General features: G+C 56.8%; 2 protein-coding genes across 5 annotated transcripts in view; one reads left to right on the forward strand and one right to left on the reverse strand.

The window, feature by feature from the left end:
- SHANK1 (SH3 and multiple ankyrin repeat domains 1) overlaps nucleotides 1-4,625 on the forward strand; it is a 46,378-nt gene extending 41,753 nt beyond the window's left edge. For 3 of the 4 annotated variants that reach the window (XM_045441707.1, XM_045441708.1, XM_045441710.1), the window contains one exon: nucleotides 1,581-4,625. In XM_045441707.1, the coding sequence (XP_045297663.1) occupies nucleotides 1,581-2,295 (715 nt within the window). In that variant the 3' untranslated portion in view covers nucleotides 2,296-4,625. Of the gene's footprint in view, nucleotides 1-1,097; nucleotides 1,179-1,580 lie in introns of all 4 variants that reach the window. The other variant, XM_045441711.1, reaches the window with a different exon arrangement.
- Nucleotides 4,626-4,953: 328 nt separating this feature from the next.
- On the reverse strand, nucleotides 4,954-14,117 carry CE2H19orf81 (chromosome E2 C19orf81 homolog). The gene is made up of 5 exons (XM_045441713.1): nucleotides 13,777-14,117; nucleotides 8,107-8,179; nucleotides 7,880-8,000; nucleotides 6,205-6,344; nucleotides 4,954-5,386 (listed from the first exon to the last, which is right to left on the reverse strand). The coding sequence occupies exons 1-5, from the start codon at nucleotides 13,988-13,990 to the stop codon at nucleotides 5,191-5,193; spliced, it is 744 nt and encodes a 247-aa protein (XP_045297669.1). The 5' UTR covers nucleotides 13,991-14,117; the 3' UTR covers nucleotides 4,954-5,190.
- Nucleotides 14,118-16,864: the final 2,747 nt, after the last annotated feature.

Consider the following 16,864-nt stretch of genomic DNA (forward strand, 5'->3'; position numbering starts at 1 on the left):
GTTGTCAGTTCTGACAGTCCCCGAAGTCTCCGAGTCCCTTGAACCCGGTGCGGCTCAAGATGAGATGCTTTTAGGGGGCAGCATGTTTGGAGTGTGGTCCTGGAGCCGGGCTTCTTGGGCTTGGGTCTCAGCCCCCGACTCCCAACTGCGTGACCTTAGGCAAAGGCGTCCACCCCTCCGTAGAAGGGGGACGGGAGAGTAGCCACCTAAAAGGGTTTTCGAGACGATTGCTTGTGGGCTGTGGTTAGAACACGAGAGGGGGGAGGGGAGGGGCCTCTCAACCGGACAACTGCGGGATGGTGCGCAAGTTTCCCAAGGCAGCTAGCTTAGCTAGGATCACCACCGAGTTCGAGCTCGTTCGAACTAATGAGCTCAGTTCGTCCCTGGGAGCTCCTAGTCTTAGGGAAAGTGGAGTCACATTCCCGAATCGGGCCCACGGAGGGAGTGACGAGAGGTTTCTTAATCCAACCCTTGCCCTTGTCCATCTGCGGAGCTCACTCGAACTCTGGGGGTCCAATCCCCTTTTGGCGATAGTGGAATGTGGTTTTACCAGGCCTTTGAGATCCCAGGGCAACCTGTTGATTCTTTTTAAGTATTCCGGGTAGAGGAGAGGACGCTGTACTTAGTCGACAGGTGCCTCACTATCACCTGCTATATGTGCTGGGTGCCCTTCTGGGTGACGGGGACCCCACAGTGGACAGGACAGGTGGAGCCTGGCCCTCAGGGAGCTTGTCCCTTGCCCCCCCCAGGAGGCAGGGATGGGGGATGGTTAGAGAAGGCCTCTCAAATAACCAGCTAGAAGAACAGAAACTAGAGGACGGGAGGGAGCAGATCACATGGCCACCTGGGGGGAAGTGAGCTAGGCCAGTTCAAAGGCCCTGAGGCAGGACTGTCCCCGAAGGGAGCGAAAGGGATGAGGGGAACCTTTTTCTCCCCTTGTTTCTTCTCTCTTTCATCTCCCTCTCCTCATCTCTCCCCCCCTTTCTCTGTCCCCTGTCCCCTTCCATCTCTCTCCCCTGAACGCTCACCTTCTTTTTGTTCCCCTCTCACCGTCTCCCTGTCTTCCACTCTGCTGTGACTGGCCATACCCCCAAAAGGCAGTATAGAGTAGTGGTTAAGAGCTCAGACTTCGGTGCCATATAACCGGGCTCTGCCACTTCCTGGCTGTGTGTCCTTAGGCAAGTTGCTTAACCTCTCTGTGCCGTTGATAACAATAGTAACCTGCATCAGGGTTGTCCTGGGGAATAAACTGAGATGCGATCTGTAAAGCACTTGGAACAATGCCTGGCACACGTGAGCATCAGTGAGTGGTGGCGATTATTATTATTAGCACTTAATGTCTCTTTTTCTTTCATCTCTCTTGACTGTCACCCTCTCCCTGACCTCTCGTTCTTCTCTCCCTTCACTTCTGTCCTGCCATCTGTCTTGCCCCCGTCGCCCCTTCTATCTCTTCCCATCTCTCCGCCCTGGCTCCGGTGTCTCTTCTTCTCTCCCCTGTGTCTTGACCCCTGCCTCTTTCTCACCCCGCCACTGCCCTCCAAACCCCCTGCCTCCACCCCTGCCCCCTTGTCACATTCCAGACTCTCCGAAGACTCCCAGCCCTCGCTCCTCTCCAAACCCGTCAGCAGCCTGTTTCAGAACTGGCCCAAACCACCTCTGCCGCCACTCCCCACGGGAACTGGGGTCTCCCCTTCCGCCGCTGCAGCTCCGGGGGCCACGTCACCCTCAGCCTCCTCCTCCACGTCCACCCGCCACCTCCAGGGCGTGGAGTTCGAGATGCGGCCGCCTCTGCTCCGCCGGGCCCCCAGCCCCTCACTGCTGCCCGCCTCGGAGCACAAGGTCAGCCCTGCGCCCAGGCCCTCGTCCCTGCCCATCCTGCCTTCTGGACCCTTGTACCCGGGCCTCTTTGACATCCGTGGCTCCCCAACCGGAGGGGCAGGAGGCTCCGCTGACCCTTTCGCCCCCGTCTTTGTGCCACCACACCCCGGGATGTCCGGGGGGCTTGGTGGAGCCTTGTCAGGGGCCTCCCGCTCCCTCTCACCAACCCGCCTGCTTTCGCTGCCCCCGGACAAGCCCTTCGGCGCTAAACCTCTGGGGTTCTGGACCAAGTTCGACGTGGCTGATTGGCTCGAGTGGCTGGGCTTGGCTGAGCACCGAGCACAGTTCCTGGACCACGAGATCGATGGCTCCCATCTGCCCGCCCTGACCAAGGAGGATTACGTCGACCTGGGCGTGACCAGGGTGGGCCACCGCATGAACATCGACCGGGCTCTCAAATTTTTCCTGGAGAGGTGATGGCTGGCCTGGACGGACCAGCCCGTCCACAGAACCCTTGAGCCTACTGGCCTCTTGACCTCTGACCCCTGACCGTCATTATCTCCCCCTGGGCCAGGGACTCTGCTAGAACTGCGCCCTGCCCTGCCCTCGTCTCCCAAGGCCGGAGGTCACCGGGTGGCCAGATCCCCGGCCAGACATTTGCACCTCACAGGAGGGGGCAGCTGACACAAGACTGTGTGTGAAGCAGGGAGCAGGGGGGGGGGGGTGGTGATGGAGGAAATCATCGCAGAGGGGGATGGAGAAGGAGGGAAGGGTCGGTTCTGGGGAGGGGGAACAGACAGAGCCATAGGGGGTCAGCCCTGAGCCTGATTGGATGGGGTTTGTCCCCGGCCGCAGGGGAAGGGGGTGCCCTCAGATTCCACCACCTGCCGCTCCTCTAACAGCCCTTCCCCCCCTCTCCAGGCCCCTGGGCTCTCCCCACCCTCCCCCCTCCCCAGCACACACACACAGCAGCCCCCCACCCCGGCCTCTTGCACGCCCCTTTGCACGCCTGCTTGCCTCTCTCTTCTCCCCGGGCTACAATTTTGCACAAATTTGCCCTCTCGCTGTCTTGCACACTCCGCCTTCGCTTCCGGCTCGCGAGGCCCTCTCAGCGCTCAAACACCCGCCCCCCCTGCTTTCCCTAGCCCACATTGCATTTCTTCTCTTCTGCCACGTTCCATACCTTCGCTCTCTCAGACTCTTGTCCTTGGTGCCCTCCCGTGCACACCTCACTTCTGAAAATCTCTAAACCCTTGCTGCAGACACACTTGGGACACCCCTTCCCCCACCCCCTCCCACACTCTGTGCACGCATACTTATTCTCCGGAGCACACCTGCCTTTGTTCAGCTTTTGCACACTTGCTTTCCCGTGCACTTTTCCTGACACGCTTCCATCCATTCTCTTTAAGCATTAGCCCCTTCTCGAACCCCCACATTTCTACTCGACCTGCCTGTCCCTGTTGCAGGGACACTCCCCTGCACCTCCCTGCCCCCCCCTTCTCACACCGTCATTTCTTGCACATCTCGTACACCTGCCCCCCCCCCCCCCCAGGAACAGCTCGTCTTTCAAATGCTCGTTCCCTTCCTCTTCGCCAGCCAGCCCCCGCCCCCTGCCCCGTTCCCTTGCACCCTTCTTTTCCAGATCTCCGTCCTGCTTCATTCTCTTTTGAGCACTTTCTCCCACCCTCACTCTTGCACACAGCCTCTGCAGCGCTCTCCCTGCCCTCGCGAAGCCGGGTCCTTCCTCTGACAATGTTCCTGCACGCCGCCGTGGCTTTGCTGCACACTCATTCTCGAATGTCCGCTTGTCCTCGCCGGCTCCTGGGTGACTTTTTCCATCTCCCCGGGGGAACCCTCCCACCTCTCTCCTTCTGCACACGTGTCTCCGTCCGCACACTCTGGGGGCTGGGCTATCCCCGCTTTTCCGAGCATCCTTACTTCTTGTTCCTGTGGAGGAACAGCTCGTGCAGACCTTCTGACCCTGCCTGTTTTCTTCCCTCTCCACACTCCTTTCTCCTGGCCAGAGAAGACCCTAGGCAAGCCCCCTTGTTGCTCACGGTGGCCTCCGTTCTTCCTCTTCTCCCTGCTCCAGTCTGTGACTTCTTGCACACCCTCTCTCGTCTCGCTCTTCCTAGTTCTTCCTGGACCATCTCTCCATCCATTTTGCACGAAGACCCTCTCCCCCCAACCTTTCCTTCTCTCAGAGAAACTCCCTCTCCCTCCAGCATGGCTGTTCCTTCCTGCACGCTCCCCCACCCCCACTCCCTTTATTCCTGGGGCTTGGGAACTTTAAGCCACCCCTTCCCCTGAGAAGCCCCCTCTCCTACTGTGGGTAAAGGGGGGAGGGCATCGCCCTCAGGTCCCCCCCATGTTCAGCTGCCAAAGAAGGGAGCTCCCCCTCCTTTCCCCAAGCCCATTCCCCCTCTGCTGCCCCCTACCCCCCAGGGGGGGGCGCTCCGTCCATGGGGGGAGGGTGCTTGCAGCCCTCTCCCCTCACCACGTCAGGGATCTGCGGGGAACCATGTGGGAGGGTCGTGGGAGGGGGGAGGGATGGCAAGGAGGGGGGCAGAGGTCGCGCTGGGCCCCTACCCGCCCCCTCCCCCTTGTCGGATGCCCCCCGTCCGCAGGGGGCCTGCGCGGCGCCCGTCTATCAAGGGCTTGTTCATTCTGGATGGGTGCCGCGGGGTTGGGGAGGGTGTAGGGGGTGGGGAGGGGGGAGGAGAGGTCGGGGTGGGGGGTGGGGAAGGGACTGGATGGGGCAGCGCGGGGTGGAGAGGATAAAGCAAAAAGAGGAACAATAATGAAAATACAAAATACAAAAAAAAAAAAAAAAACCCTAGAACACACACACACACAACAACAACAAAAAAAAAAAAAATCCAGAAAAAAAACCTGAAATAAAAGCCCGAGAATTGTCTTCCAAGGGGGGTGGGAGAAGAAAAAAGGAGGGGGGAGGATGAGGACGTCAGGTTCTCGCTGAGACAGGGATTGGCATGGGTTGAAAGCCCCCGGCGCCCACCCGGGTCTTCCCTCTCGCGAGCCTCTCAGTTCATCCCTCAAGGGATCGGGACCCAGGCGTCCGTTTGCAGGGACTGGGGGAAGATGAGGGAGGCGGGATTGTATTACGGGGGTTCATCCCTACCCCCCCCCCCCGTCACCTCCCTCGCCCTGACTCCCCACCAAGATTTTGCAGAGAGAAATGGCTTTTGTACCAGGTCATTCTTTATAATTAAACTCACAGTATCCACCCCCCTCGAGCCGGCCCCGCCTCCTTCCTGGGGAGGCAACGCCCCCTACCCTCGGGGGTTCCGGGTGGGTAGCCCGAGCCAGCTGGGCGGCGTGCCAGCGCAGCCGGGGCCCGCCCCCCGAGCGTTAGACTTCCGCGGTCGGCTCCGCCCCCAGGGCCTCGAGCATGCGCCGCCGGACCAGGGAGCGGCGCAGGTGCAGGCGGTAATCGGCCAGCAGCAGCTCGTCGTGGCGCACCAGCGGGTGCTCGAGCCCGCGGAGGCGGAGGCCGCAGCGCAGCAGGCGCGAGCGAGTCTGGAAGTCCGCGACCGTGATGAGCCACCTGCGAGGGGTGGGGCCAAGAGGACAGGGACGGGGCGGAGACCGAAGGGAATCGCTGGTGGTCCCCGCCTGGTCCCTGTTCGTTTACCCACTCGGGCTCCTCATCCCGTCCCTCTGTCCCGAAACCCCTCGGCAGCCCCGACCTCTCGCCGAGGTCCACCCGGACTTCGACCCTCGCATGGGTCGTTCTAGGTCCCGCTCTTCTCTCAGTCTAATTCTGTCCCCTGGTCGTCGTCTGTCGAGGCTCCCCGTCTTTTCGAACCGCCGCTCCAGGGCCCGCCCCTTTCTTTGTCCAGTCCCGCCCCCTCAGTGAGTCTCAGGCGCGTCCCCAGATTTAGGTTTCTCCCGGTCCCGCCCCCAACCCGACCCTCCAGGTCCCTTGCCCACCCGATCACTCCTGGCCCCACTCTTTCAAAGTGCTCGGCCCAGGCTCCGCCCCCTCATAGCCGCCTTCCCGGGCTCCGCCCCCACGCCTCGGTCACCACGTGGGTCCCTCGAAGTCCATTTCCTCACTCCAGATCCCACCTGCCCCCGCCCGGCGCTCACTCTCGGCTCCGCCCCTTCCCGGTTCTCACACTCTGCCCCGTCGTCCCGCCCTTTCACCACCAGCCGCACCCAAATCCGGTGCTTCCAGACTCAGTCCGGCTCTCCTTCCCTTCCCGGCCCCGAGTGGGACTCAGCGCCTTGGCTCTGGCTCCGCCCCTCCTTCCACCTCCCTAGGCCACACCCCCCACCTCCTCCACTCCAGGCCGCGCAACCTGCTCCCCGCCGCCAGGCCCTTCCCGGTCGCTCCCAGCCTGGGATCCGCCACAAACTCACCTGTCCCGGCACCCCGCCGTCCCACAGATGACGTTCGTATTTTCAAAACGGATACTGGTCACGCGCCCGCTCTCCATGGCTCCGGGTAACTCGGCCTCCAGAGCCTCCAGCACCTCCAGATGGGTCAAGTCCTCCTGTGGCTGGAGGAGTCAGGAGAGAGCGCCTCAGCATGTGGCACTCGTGGGCAGCAAGGTTCCGGAAGCCCCCACCTTAGACCCACCTGTAGAACCTGCCAGAATCCCCGGTGACATTTGAGGGGCAAGCTTCACACTCCATCTCGGGAGCCTATCGCTCTAGTCAGACCCGGGAGAACAGGTATCTCTCAGGTAGAAAAGCATCAACTGTCATTCTAGGTCATTCTCCAAAAATATCAGTTCTCACCAGGCGGATTTGCCAGTAGTCAATGAGCAGTTGGCTTAAATAATTCGCCAATTTGGTCAACTTTACCAATCTACCAAAAACTTTTCCAGCAACCTGCGCTGGATGGCAGACTTTTAGCGGCTCTTAAAGATCCCGCAAGGATTTAAGTTGTACACGTTTCCGTTTATGTTCCTATCAGCATTTTAAGGAGTGTCCGGTTGCAAAAAATAATAATAATAACAATAAGGGTCATAGGGGGCTTGACTTGTCATTCAGAAACATATTGATCACTAACCACATTTTTAGCGTGCGATTACCATCCAGAAGGTGATATCCCATCATCAGAACATATAAAATTGCTGATAAAATAGGGTGACATCATGACGTCGGTCACCTCCAGGAAGGCAAGCTGTGCCATGTATGTGAGGAGGAGGCGGGGTGCCCTGTCCAAAGCCACAAAGAAGAGGAGGGATGGGCTCGGAATGAGCTCCTAGAACAAGGACAACGATCTCTGTGTTGGGGTAAAGTCACACAGATCACCTGAGGGAGTACGTCTGAGACCCGTGCCTGAAACACGGGAAGCGTCCCATTAAGGTCAGCTCTTCTCAGGTAACTTTTGAGCGAGAGCCCAACAGATACCTCTGCTGACCGATGGCAGCGATTGCCAAAGCATTTGTACCAGGAATGACCGGTTCACCGAATCTGCCCAAGACATGGGTTGCATCTTGAGTCTCTGCTGTATTTGCAAACTTAACAGAATTGCATAGGATCGATTAGCAGGTCACTGGCCTTCCTTTGTTTGTTGTTTTTTTTTTTTTTTTTAATTTAAAATTTTAATGTTTATTTTTGAGAGAGTGAGAGAGAGGCAGAGCGTGAGCAGGGGAGAAGCAGAGAGAGAGGAAGACACAGAATCTGAACAGGCTCCAGGCTCTGAGCTGTCAGCATAGAGCCCGACGCGGGGCTTGAACTCACAAACCGTGAGATCATGACCTGAGCAGAAGTCGGACACTTAACCAACCGAGTCACCCAGGTGCCCCTAGGACACCTGCCTTTCAGTCTCAGCCCTTCTCTGCCCCTCGTTCTCTCGCTCTCTCTGCCCCTCCCGGGTCATCAGTGACAAATGTGACATCTGACCCTTTGACAAATTCATAATCAATTTTGAGCGACCTGTCCTGTGCCGAGCCCACAGCTGGCCAGCTGCAGAGCCTAGATTGAAGCCCCGCCCCCCTCATTTCTGAGCCTGTTCCCTTTCTATCGTCCCACCCAAGCTGTGCAGACTGGGGGTCTGGGGTCCCAGGGGCAGGGGGCCACTCACTGAGGTCTCCATGCACAGACAGAGAGGCTGGGCAGCGGGTGGTGTGGGAAACCTCCGGAGGCATGGTAGCTCTTGGTCCAGCGCCTCGTATTCTGCAATGACCTGACGCAGGTACTGCTTCCTGGGGAGAGAGCGAGCGGGCAGGGACCTCGGCGGTCAGGGAAGGGGCTGTCATCGCCCCCCAGGGGGGGCCGAGATCAGAAGTCATGAGACCAGGGGCCACTCACGAGGATCTGACAGGCCTGCCCAGGCTCCGAGTCTGCGTCTCCTCTAGGGTCTCAATGTCCACAAGGAGGGCTCCTGGGGATGGAGACCGGGTGTCAGCCGCCCTGCGCACCCCTCAGACGTTATTCGGCTTCAGCGGGCTTCCCCGAGTGTTGTCCGAACCAGTCCCGAATGGCTCTTATGCCAGTTACCGGGCTATTTATGGACTTTCAGCTCCCAACGCCCCACTGCATCCACTCCGTCCGTGATCCCCCGGGCGGGGACTCTCCTAACCCCTGCTCTGCTCCGACTGCTGGGTTCCCGTTAGGCTCTGCCTACAGGGGGCGCTAGAGAGGGGCTGCAAGGCAGGAGGAAGAGGGAGGGAGGGACTCGCCCGGTTTTGCTTCCCATTCCGCAGCACCCCCAACACCATTTGAACCCGGTGTGTGGTTTTCTCACCGTCTCAGAACCGGCCTCCTGAGGCCAACCAGACAGACAACAGCCGCCGATCGGCCCTTCTAGGCGACCCCTCCCTCGACTAACTGGTCTCTCTTGTGGCCAACCGCTCGTTGTCCCCCATAATCCGTTTTCCCCTCCCTCTGCAGTCTTCGGGTTTTCCCCGGCACACAGCCGCCCAACTAGAGACCTCAGTTCCCAGCATCCCTTGCGGCCGCGTGTGGCCATGCGAGCGAGTTCTCGCCGACGGTGTTGGGGGAGGGAGGGGTGCAACTTTGGGCTCATTTGTTGGACTCGCTGCCCCTTCCCTCGGACGGAAGCGTGACCGTAGGGACAAGCCAGCTTCCGCGAGGCTAGAGCAACAATGCGGCGGGAACCCGGGTCCCCGCGTCATCTCATGCGGCTGGGATGTCCCAGCAAGCGGGACCGCCTGATCCCCTGTCGCGCTCTCGTCTTAACGCCATTGCGTTTGGGGGTGTCTCTTTGTTGGCACAGCCGAACAGAGAGCAGGTCGTGACGCTGATCACGCTCCTGCCGGCCATAAACAATTTCACGGAGCACCAACGTCAGCCGAGGCCTCTCTGTGACCAGGGCAGGCCGAGATAAAAATAAGGCCACTCCGGAGCCTCGTCTCAACACGACAGAACATGAACACCGCCCGAACCACCAAATGACCAAAGAGCCTCCGCTTGGTTTAGAGCTGATGCTGCTTCGTTCCCGCCCACGGTGTTAGCGCCGTTCATTCCTCCTGCGTCACAGACTTGCCTCCACTTCCTGCCAGCATCCCAAGCCTGCTCCCCCGAGGGCTCCCAAAGTCACCTAACCTAACAGCCCCTCCTAGGGCATTCCGTGTGTTAGGGACTCCCTCGGTACAAGCCAATAAACTCAGTGGTGTGCTGGTAAATGTTTAATCTCTTTCTCGCTCTCAAATGTTTCATTAATGTCACGCTCCCTGTCTCTCTGTCTCTCTCTCACACACACAGATTGTAGCATTTGCCAGTTTTCACGCTGTCAATATACCCACCATGACCAATTTCATGCTCCCCACGGTTTTAACAACCAGCTTGCAAACCTTAACGATCAGCTCTTGCGAGCAGGGACAGGCTGTCTCCAGCACACGGCTATGTCACAGCTATGCTCCTGGCGGTCTTTGACTTTCGGGGTGTTGACATGGCTCAGCTTGTACCATCGGAAATCCCCTTCTCTGGTCCCCATCCGCCACCTTCCCATCTGTTTGCGCAGGGCAGCTGGGACGATCTTTCCATCTCAGCACCCCTCGCTCACAAACCACCAGCGGCTTTCTCTCGCCTTCAGAATAAAGTCCTCCCCGAGGCGGGGACTTGCGCCTCGGTGCGTGATCTGGGGAGCTGCACCTTGTTTGAGACACAGCATTGTGGGGCCCACCCCAGACCTATGGGATCAGAATCTGCATTTTAGCAAGATCCCCTTTGAGAAGCGCGGGCCCTGCATGCGGTAACCCCTGTTGACTTCTCCAAGCTATACTGGCCTCCCCTACACCCCTCCAACACCGCAATCCCTACAGATCCATCCATGGAATAACAATAACAGGGGCGCCTGGGTGGCTCAGTCGGTTAAGCGGCCGACTTCGGCTCAGGTCATGATTTCATGGTCTGTGAGTTCGGCTCAGGTCATGATTTCATGGTCTGTGAGTTCGAGCCCCGCGTCGGGCTCTGTGCTGACAGCTCAGAGCCTGGAGCCTGTTTCAGATTCTGTGTCTCCCTCTCTCTCTGACCCTCCCCTGTTGATGCTCTGTCTCTCTCTGTCTCACAAATAAATAAACATTAAAAAAAGTTAAAAAAAAACCAATAATAGCTATATGTTTATAGGCCTTTTTATTTATTTTTTTATTTTATGTATTTATTTTGAGAGACAGAGAGAGAGAGAGAGCAGGGGAAGGGCAGAGTGAGAGAGAGGGAGAGAAAGAGAATCCCAAGCAGGCTCTGCGCTGTCAGCACAGAGCCTGATGCGGGGCTTGAACTCGTGAACTGTGAGATCATGACCGGAGCCACAACCAAGAGTCGGGCGCCTAACCAACTGAGCCAGCCAGGCGCCCCATATATGTTTACAATCCCTTTTAACGTTTATTTATTTTTGGGACAGAGAGAGACAGAGCATGAACGGGGGAGGGGCAGAGAGAGAGGGAGACACAGAATCGGAAATAGGCTCCAGGCTCTGAGCCATCAGCCCAGAGCCTGACGCGGGGCTCGAACTCCCGGACCGCGAGATCGTGACCTGGCTGAAGTCGGACGCTTAACCGACTGCGCCACCCAGGCGCCCCTACAATCCCTTTTAAAAAGCCAAGCACTCGGGGCACCTGGCTGGCTCAGTCGGGAGAGCATGGCAATTCTTGATCTCGGGGTTTTGAGTGCAAGCCTCACATTGGGCGTAGAGCTTACTTTAAAATAAAAAGCCAACCACTTTCAAAAGTGTTTTCCACTGCATCCTCACGACTACTTTCTGATGAAACGGAGGCGTAGAAAGATTACGTGACTTGCCCAAGGTCACGCAGCCGTAAGTGATAGAATCAGGATAAAAATCTAGGCGTCTGGATCCAGACTCTGTGTTCTCAGTCTCCCCAGTCTGCTGTCTGTCCTCCACTCTCGTCTAGACAATGTGCTCTACCCTCCAAAAGGTCCCAGTCTGGTGGGGGAAGTAGTCAGTGCAAAGGGCAATACGAGCTACAGTGGCGGTGTCACAAGGTGAAAGGGAAGCCCAGTCTAGGGGCAATCAGGGGAGGCTTCTCGGAGGAGGTAATGTCTACAGTAAGACCTGGGGATAAGGAGGAGCTTGCCAAACAAAGAAATGGCAGGAAAAAGATGTCTATGCAGAGGACCACCAGGGGCTAAGGTCTTTAAGCACAAGAGAATATGGCCATCCGCAGGAACTTCTCAGACTTCTCTTCAGCCCCAAGCTAAGAAGCACTTAATTGCATTTGTAGGTTATTAATTATTTGTGAGATGGTGTATTTCATGTCCGCCCTCTTTGCATGAGAACAGGCTGGGTCATTTCATTCATTAGGCACCATAGGCAAAGCGCTTGGGACCCACGGGCTTGCTTTCTTTCTTTCTTTCTTTCTTTCTCTCTTTCATTTATTTATTTTGAGAGAGACAGAGAGTGTGAGTGGGGGAGGGGCAGAGAGCCATAGAGAGAGAGAGAGAGAGACAGAGAGAGAGAGAGACAGAGAGAGAGAATCCCAAGCAGGCTCTACGTGTCAGCACAGAGCTCTACGTGGGACTCCATCTCACAAATGATCTCATGATCTCTCATGAGATCATGACCTGAGCTGAAATCAAGAGTCAGATGCTTCACTGACTGAGCCACCCAGGCGTCCCGCCACCGGCTTTCTGTCGGCCGATGCCAACCTGATAAGTTAAAAAGTGTCACTCGTCCCAAAGTACCACCAAGAAAGCCACAAAGCTGACATGAACAAATATTGATCTACAAAACTGGCCAACTCGTCAACTCAGTTCCACTCAACTTTTCTGGAGCCAAACATAAATTATATTTGTCAGGCGGGTGCCTCAGTCCAGATTAGAGATGATGTGGGGCAGGGATCTCCAAAGGAAAAGAGGCCTTCAAAGACACTAAAAGAGACCTGAGGACAGAAACGCACCTGCTTTGCCACGAGGATGTCTGCGCACGTGGCACAGAGTAGGCTCTTGTAGCTGACGCCCGGAAAAGACACCCACTCGGCCATTCCCATCCTTCTTCCCCCCGTTTGAGAAGTGTCCATCCCTCGTTCATGCAGCTCAGGGGAGGCTCCCCACTCTCCTTTCTCTGAAGGCATCCCATCCAGTTTGAACCAATGCCTTGCAACTCTTACCGTTTGTTGTAATCACCTGGCAAGCATTCAAAAACTATGGGTGCAAGGACCCAAGTCCTAGAGATTCTGGGTTAAGTTGGATCTGAAGCGGGTTTGGGTATAGATGTTTTGGTTTTAAATCCTCCCACCTTGTGTAGGGCCAGAGTTGAGGACCGCTGACTAAAATAATCATGATAATCTTTTTGCCGGGGGTCGAGACAAGAGTGAGTGGGTGACTGAGTGCTGGCCAAAAAGACGTGAGGAGGGATCATGTGGGGGCTCTTAAGACGAACAACCCTCTGCAAGTGATGCCTGGAGCTGCGGCAGCCATTTTGTGGCCATGAGGTAAGCAGGCTGGTGTGCAAGGGAGACACATCCCGGACTAAAACACAGGGAAATAAAAGCTGGGTTCTCAATGACATCATTGAGCTGCTGACTCCACCAAACCCAAACCCCACCCCACTTCCAGGCTTCCTTTTGAGTGACGGTGGCTCTCCTATTCTTTCTTCTACACTAAGTCCAATTTTTACTACATGCTAGCCAAATGCATCCTCAATACATATTGATTGAGTGAATGAATGAATGAATGAATGAATGAATGAGTGAATGATGTGTGTAGGGGGCAAGTAGGGAACCCTGGAGCATGAGCCTGAAGTTGTCAGCTTGTGGCCCACCACCCACGGTCTGAGGCTGAGGGGCTGGGACTCCATCCCAGAAGTGTTGGAGAAGGAAGGGGGGGTGTGAGCAGAGGAGGGACAGGGTCAGTGCTGGCAGTCAGGTGACCCCCCCAGGAGCCAAATGGGGGATGGGCTTGAGGAGACAAAACCGGAGACCGGGAGTTAGGTAGGGAAAGAGGAAGAGGACAAGACCTGAGCTGGGGCTGTGGGGATGGAAAGGCAGGGAGACGGGGCAACGGGAGCGGGCAGGAAGACGGGGCTGGGGACCAAAGGCTGTGGGCGGAAGTGGGGGGTGGGCAGTATCTGGGGTCTAGCCCACTGGCCATGTTGGCAGTGGGACCACTGAAGGTGGGCAGGACGGAGGAGGAGTGGCTTTGGGATTAGCTGCTGAGCTCAGTGAGGGAAAAAAGGGGAGCGTGAGGGACCAGGGCAGAGCACCTAGGGAGACCACAGCCTCAGAAGAGTGGTTAAGGCCCCAGAGGCTCATGGGAAATGTAGTTCTGGGTCCAGACCATTGGCCAGGGAACCACCAAGGCTCATGAGACATGTGATCTAAGGGCCAAAGGGTGCCACCCAGGAATCTGGTCAACATCAGAGTCTGGGATGGCTCTCTGGTAGGCCAGTGACTCGCTTAAGGCCACACTGCAGGCCAATGTTACCACGCAGTGCACGGACGAAGGAAATCCCCCCTGCCCCCCCCCCCCCACACACACACACGCACTCACAAGGCTCAGTACCTGCCGCCCTGTGCATGCTGGGGTTGCCGGCGGCGGTGGAGGAGCACAGGGTCTCCACCTGTTGCTGCATCCTGGGAAGGCGGGTGAGGCATGTCTCAGGAGGATGGGGAGAAGAACCCTGACTCCAGCTCCTTCTCTCCACGGCCGCCTCCTCCTTCTTCTCTTTGAAGCCCCGGGGGAAAACCATGGAAGAACTGGAAGGCTGAGACCACATAGGAATGTGGATTCCCCTAACCTCTGGGAACGCAACGAGTTCCAAATGCTGTGTGCCCCGGTTCAATCTCTGCCACCTTCCCGTGTCTTCCTCTGTCTCTCCAGATCTCCTTGGGACTCTGCCTCTCCCCGCCTCTCTCCCTCCCCGGTCCTCTTTCTCTCCCCATGTCTCCACCACCCTCCCGCTTTTACTCTCTCCCCATCTCTTCCCCCTGATCTCTCCCCATCTCTCCTCCACTCTTTCCCTTGATTTCTCTGCCCTCTTCCCACCCACTTCTCTCCCCCTCTCTCCCTGCATCCCCCTGGACTCCTCGGCTAGTTTCCCCACCATCTCTCCAGCCCTCCGGCCCTCTTCAGAGTCTGCCTCTCTCCAAGCCTACCTCTCTGCTTCCCTACCTCTCTCCCCACCTCTCCCCAGCCTCCTTTATCCATCTCTCTTCTCTCAAAACTGGCTCCCCTGCCCTCTGTCATCCCTTTTCTGGTCCCACTTGCCCTCCGCTCATCCCTGTCTCACGCAGGAACTGGTTAGACACAGGCCAGATTCAAACAGAAATGGGATTCTATATGGGGTGGGGGGGAAAGCTGGGCAGGGGACCTGGTTGCCATGGTACCTCCAGAGGGAGGGGGAGGGGCTGGAGGTTCCATCTCCTGGCTGGGAGGGAGGAAGGAGCAGGGGGCCGGGGGGGCCTGGACCTCTGGGTCTAAGGGAGGAAGGAAAGAGAGCCTGAATTCCTGGATCCAGAGGAGAACGGTCTGGGGGCGCCTGCGCCTGAGTGCAGGAGTAAAAGGGCGGTGCCAAGCAGGTGTCCTTAAGGCAACTCTTTCTTCTCGTCTGCAGAGGTTTCAGCAGGAACTGTGAGAGAAGAGACTGGGCTTGCTTAGTTATGCCGTCTGTCCTTCCATCTCTGTCTCTGTTACCTGTATCTCTAGTCCTCTGCTCTCCACTCCCAGATGGTCTCTGCCTTGAATGCCCATTATCCCTCCCTGATACGCATAGATTCTCTGCTTTCTAGCCTCGTGACACCTTGATTTTCTCAGCGATTTCTTCAGGGGCGAGCTTAAAAATCAATCTAGAATGCAGAGTCAACCCCTAGACTTTTGCTGGATACAAGAGGATCTTTCTTTCTCCAGCAAGGTTGCCAGGCTGGTCAGAGTCGAGGTTGGAGCTGCCGGGGGGCTATCACATCACCATACGGGGAGAGAACGTGCCTGGCGAGGAAAGCAGAAACCAAAGATGCAGACAGATTCCTGATGATGGTGATTGGGAGACCTGGATCCAGCCATGCCTGAAGCTGTCATCCACTCAATTAATTCCCTGTTATGCTGAAGTCCTTTGAGTCTCTGTCATTGCCAGTTAAAACATTCCTCACTTAGGGGCGCCTGGGTGGCTCTGTTGGTGAAGCATTCAACTTTGGGTCAGATCATCATCTCACACTTCACGGGTTCGAGCCCCGCGTCAGGCTCTGGGCTGACAGCTCAGAGCCTGGAGCCTGCTTCAGATTCTGTGTCTCCCTCTCTCTCTTCCCCTCCCCCACGCATGCTCTCTCTCTCTCTCTCTCTCAAAAAATGAATAAACATTTTAAAAAATTAAAAAAGAAAACAATCTTCGCTTAAAGAGACTCAGTTCCCGTTCCTCTGTGGCCCTGACCCCCTTTAGTCACCCTGATGTCTTTCTCTCCCATCAGGCTGTCTTTCTCCATTTCCGGCAGCCAGCCCCATCCCTATAGGACAGGAGACATCTTTCATTCCCATGACAACAGGCACAAAAGCCCCCACAGCCCCTCGAGCTCTAGCTCTCCTGCCCGCGGACTCTCTCTCCTGCTTCCTCTGCTCTCCATTCCCACGGTTCTGACCCGCAGTCTTCGTCTTCTCCTGCCTGGACCCTTGCCCTCCCCCTCCTCATTCCTTCCCAAAGGGTTCCACATGGGTCTTTCTGCTCCCTGAGCTGACCTGCCCCTCCCCAGCTTGCAGCCCTCCCATGGCTCTCCAGTGCCCCCAGACAATGAACATGTGAGATCTGCACCCTCTGGTCCCACCCTCCTCTCCCACCTCACCCCTCCAAACACTCTCCAATCCTTCCCGCCTTGGTCCTGTTTTCACTCTCCACCTCCCGTGCCTTCTGCCTGGAATGCTCTTCCCCATCACTCCAGAGCGGGGTCTACCTACCCTGGTAGACCAGAAGCTCCTAATTTATCTCTGACTCTCCAGTGTCACCCCAGCCGGGATGCGTTGAGTGGGTAAATGAATGACTGTTCCTATTGCTGTGACCCATGCTCAGCAGTCTCAACCCCACTTGCCTGTGTGTCTTTTGGTCCTCACGAGGCAACGTAGGGTGAAGAAGAGAACATGGAACGGACTCGAGTCAAACAGACCCAGCATCAAATGCTACGTCCAGACTGTGCAACCTTGGGCGAATGCCTTCCCCTCTCTGAGCCTAGTTTTAGCTGCCTCTTCTGAAGCTCTCTTTCTGCCCTCTTTGGGTGTCATTCCATGTCTGTCTCTCTGTTTCTGTCTCTCTCCCCTCGAGCATCTGGGTCTGTATGTTTCCATCTCTCTGTGTCTCCATTTCTCTGTCTCTCTCTGTCTCTCTCTCTCTCCCTCTTTTGTCTCTGGAACCCTGCCTCATCTCGCCCTGTGTCTGAATTTGAATTTCTACGTTGTGTGTCTCTTTCTGCGTTCATCTCTTATTCTCTGTGTCTCTGCAGCTTTCTGAGTGTCTCTGTCTCTGTCTCCATTGCCCTATCTCTGCTTCTCTGTTCTCTCTCTATCTCTCTGTCCCCTTTGTCTGTCTTAGCCGCACATGCCTCCCTGTGCCACTCACCTCATCCTTCTTGGGCTACTCCTGTCCCACTCCCTGGCCTGGCTCCCAGCCTGG

This window comes from Leopardus geoffroyi, chromosome E2, assembly GCF_018350155.1.
Source record: "Leopardus geoffroyi isolate Oge1 chromosome E2, O.geoffroyi_Oge1_pat1.0, whole genome shotgun sequence".
Taxonomy (NCBI): Eukaryota; Metazoa; Chordata; class Mammalia; order Carnivora; family Felidae; genus Leopardus; species Leopardus geoffroyi.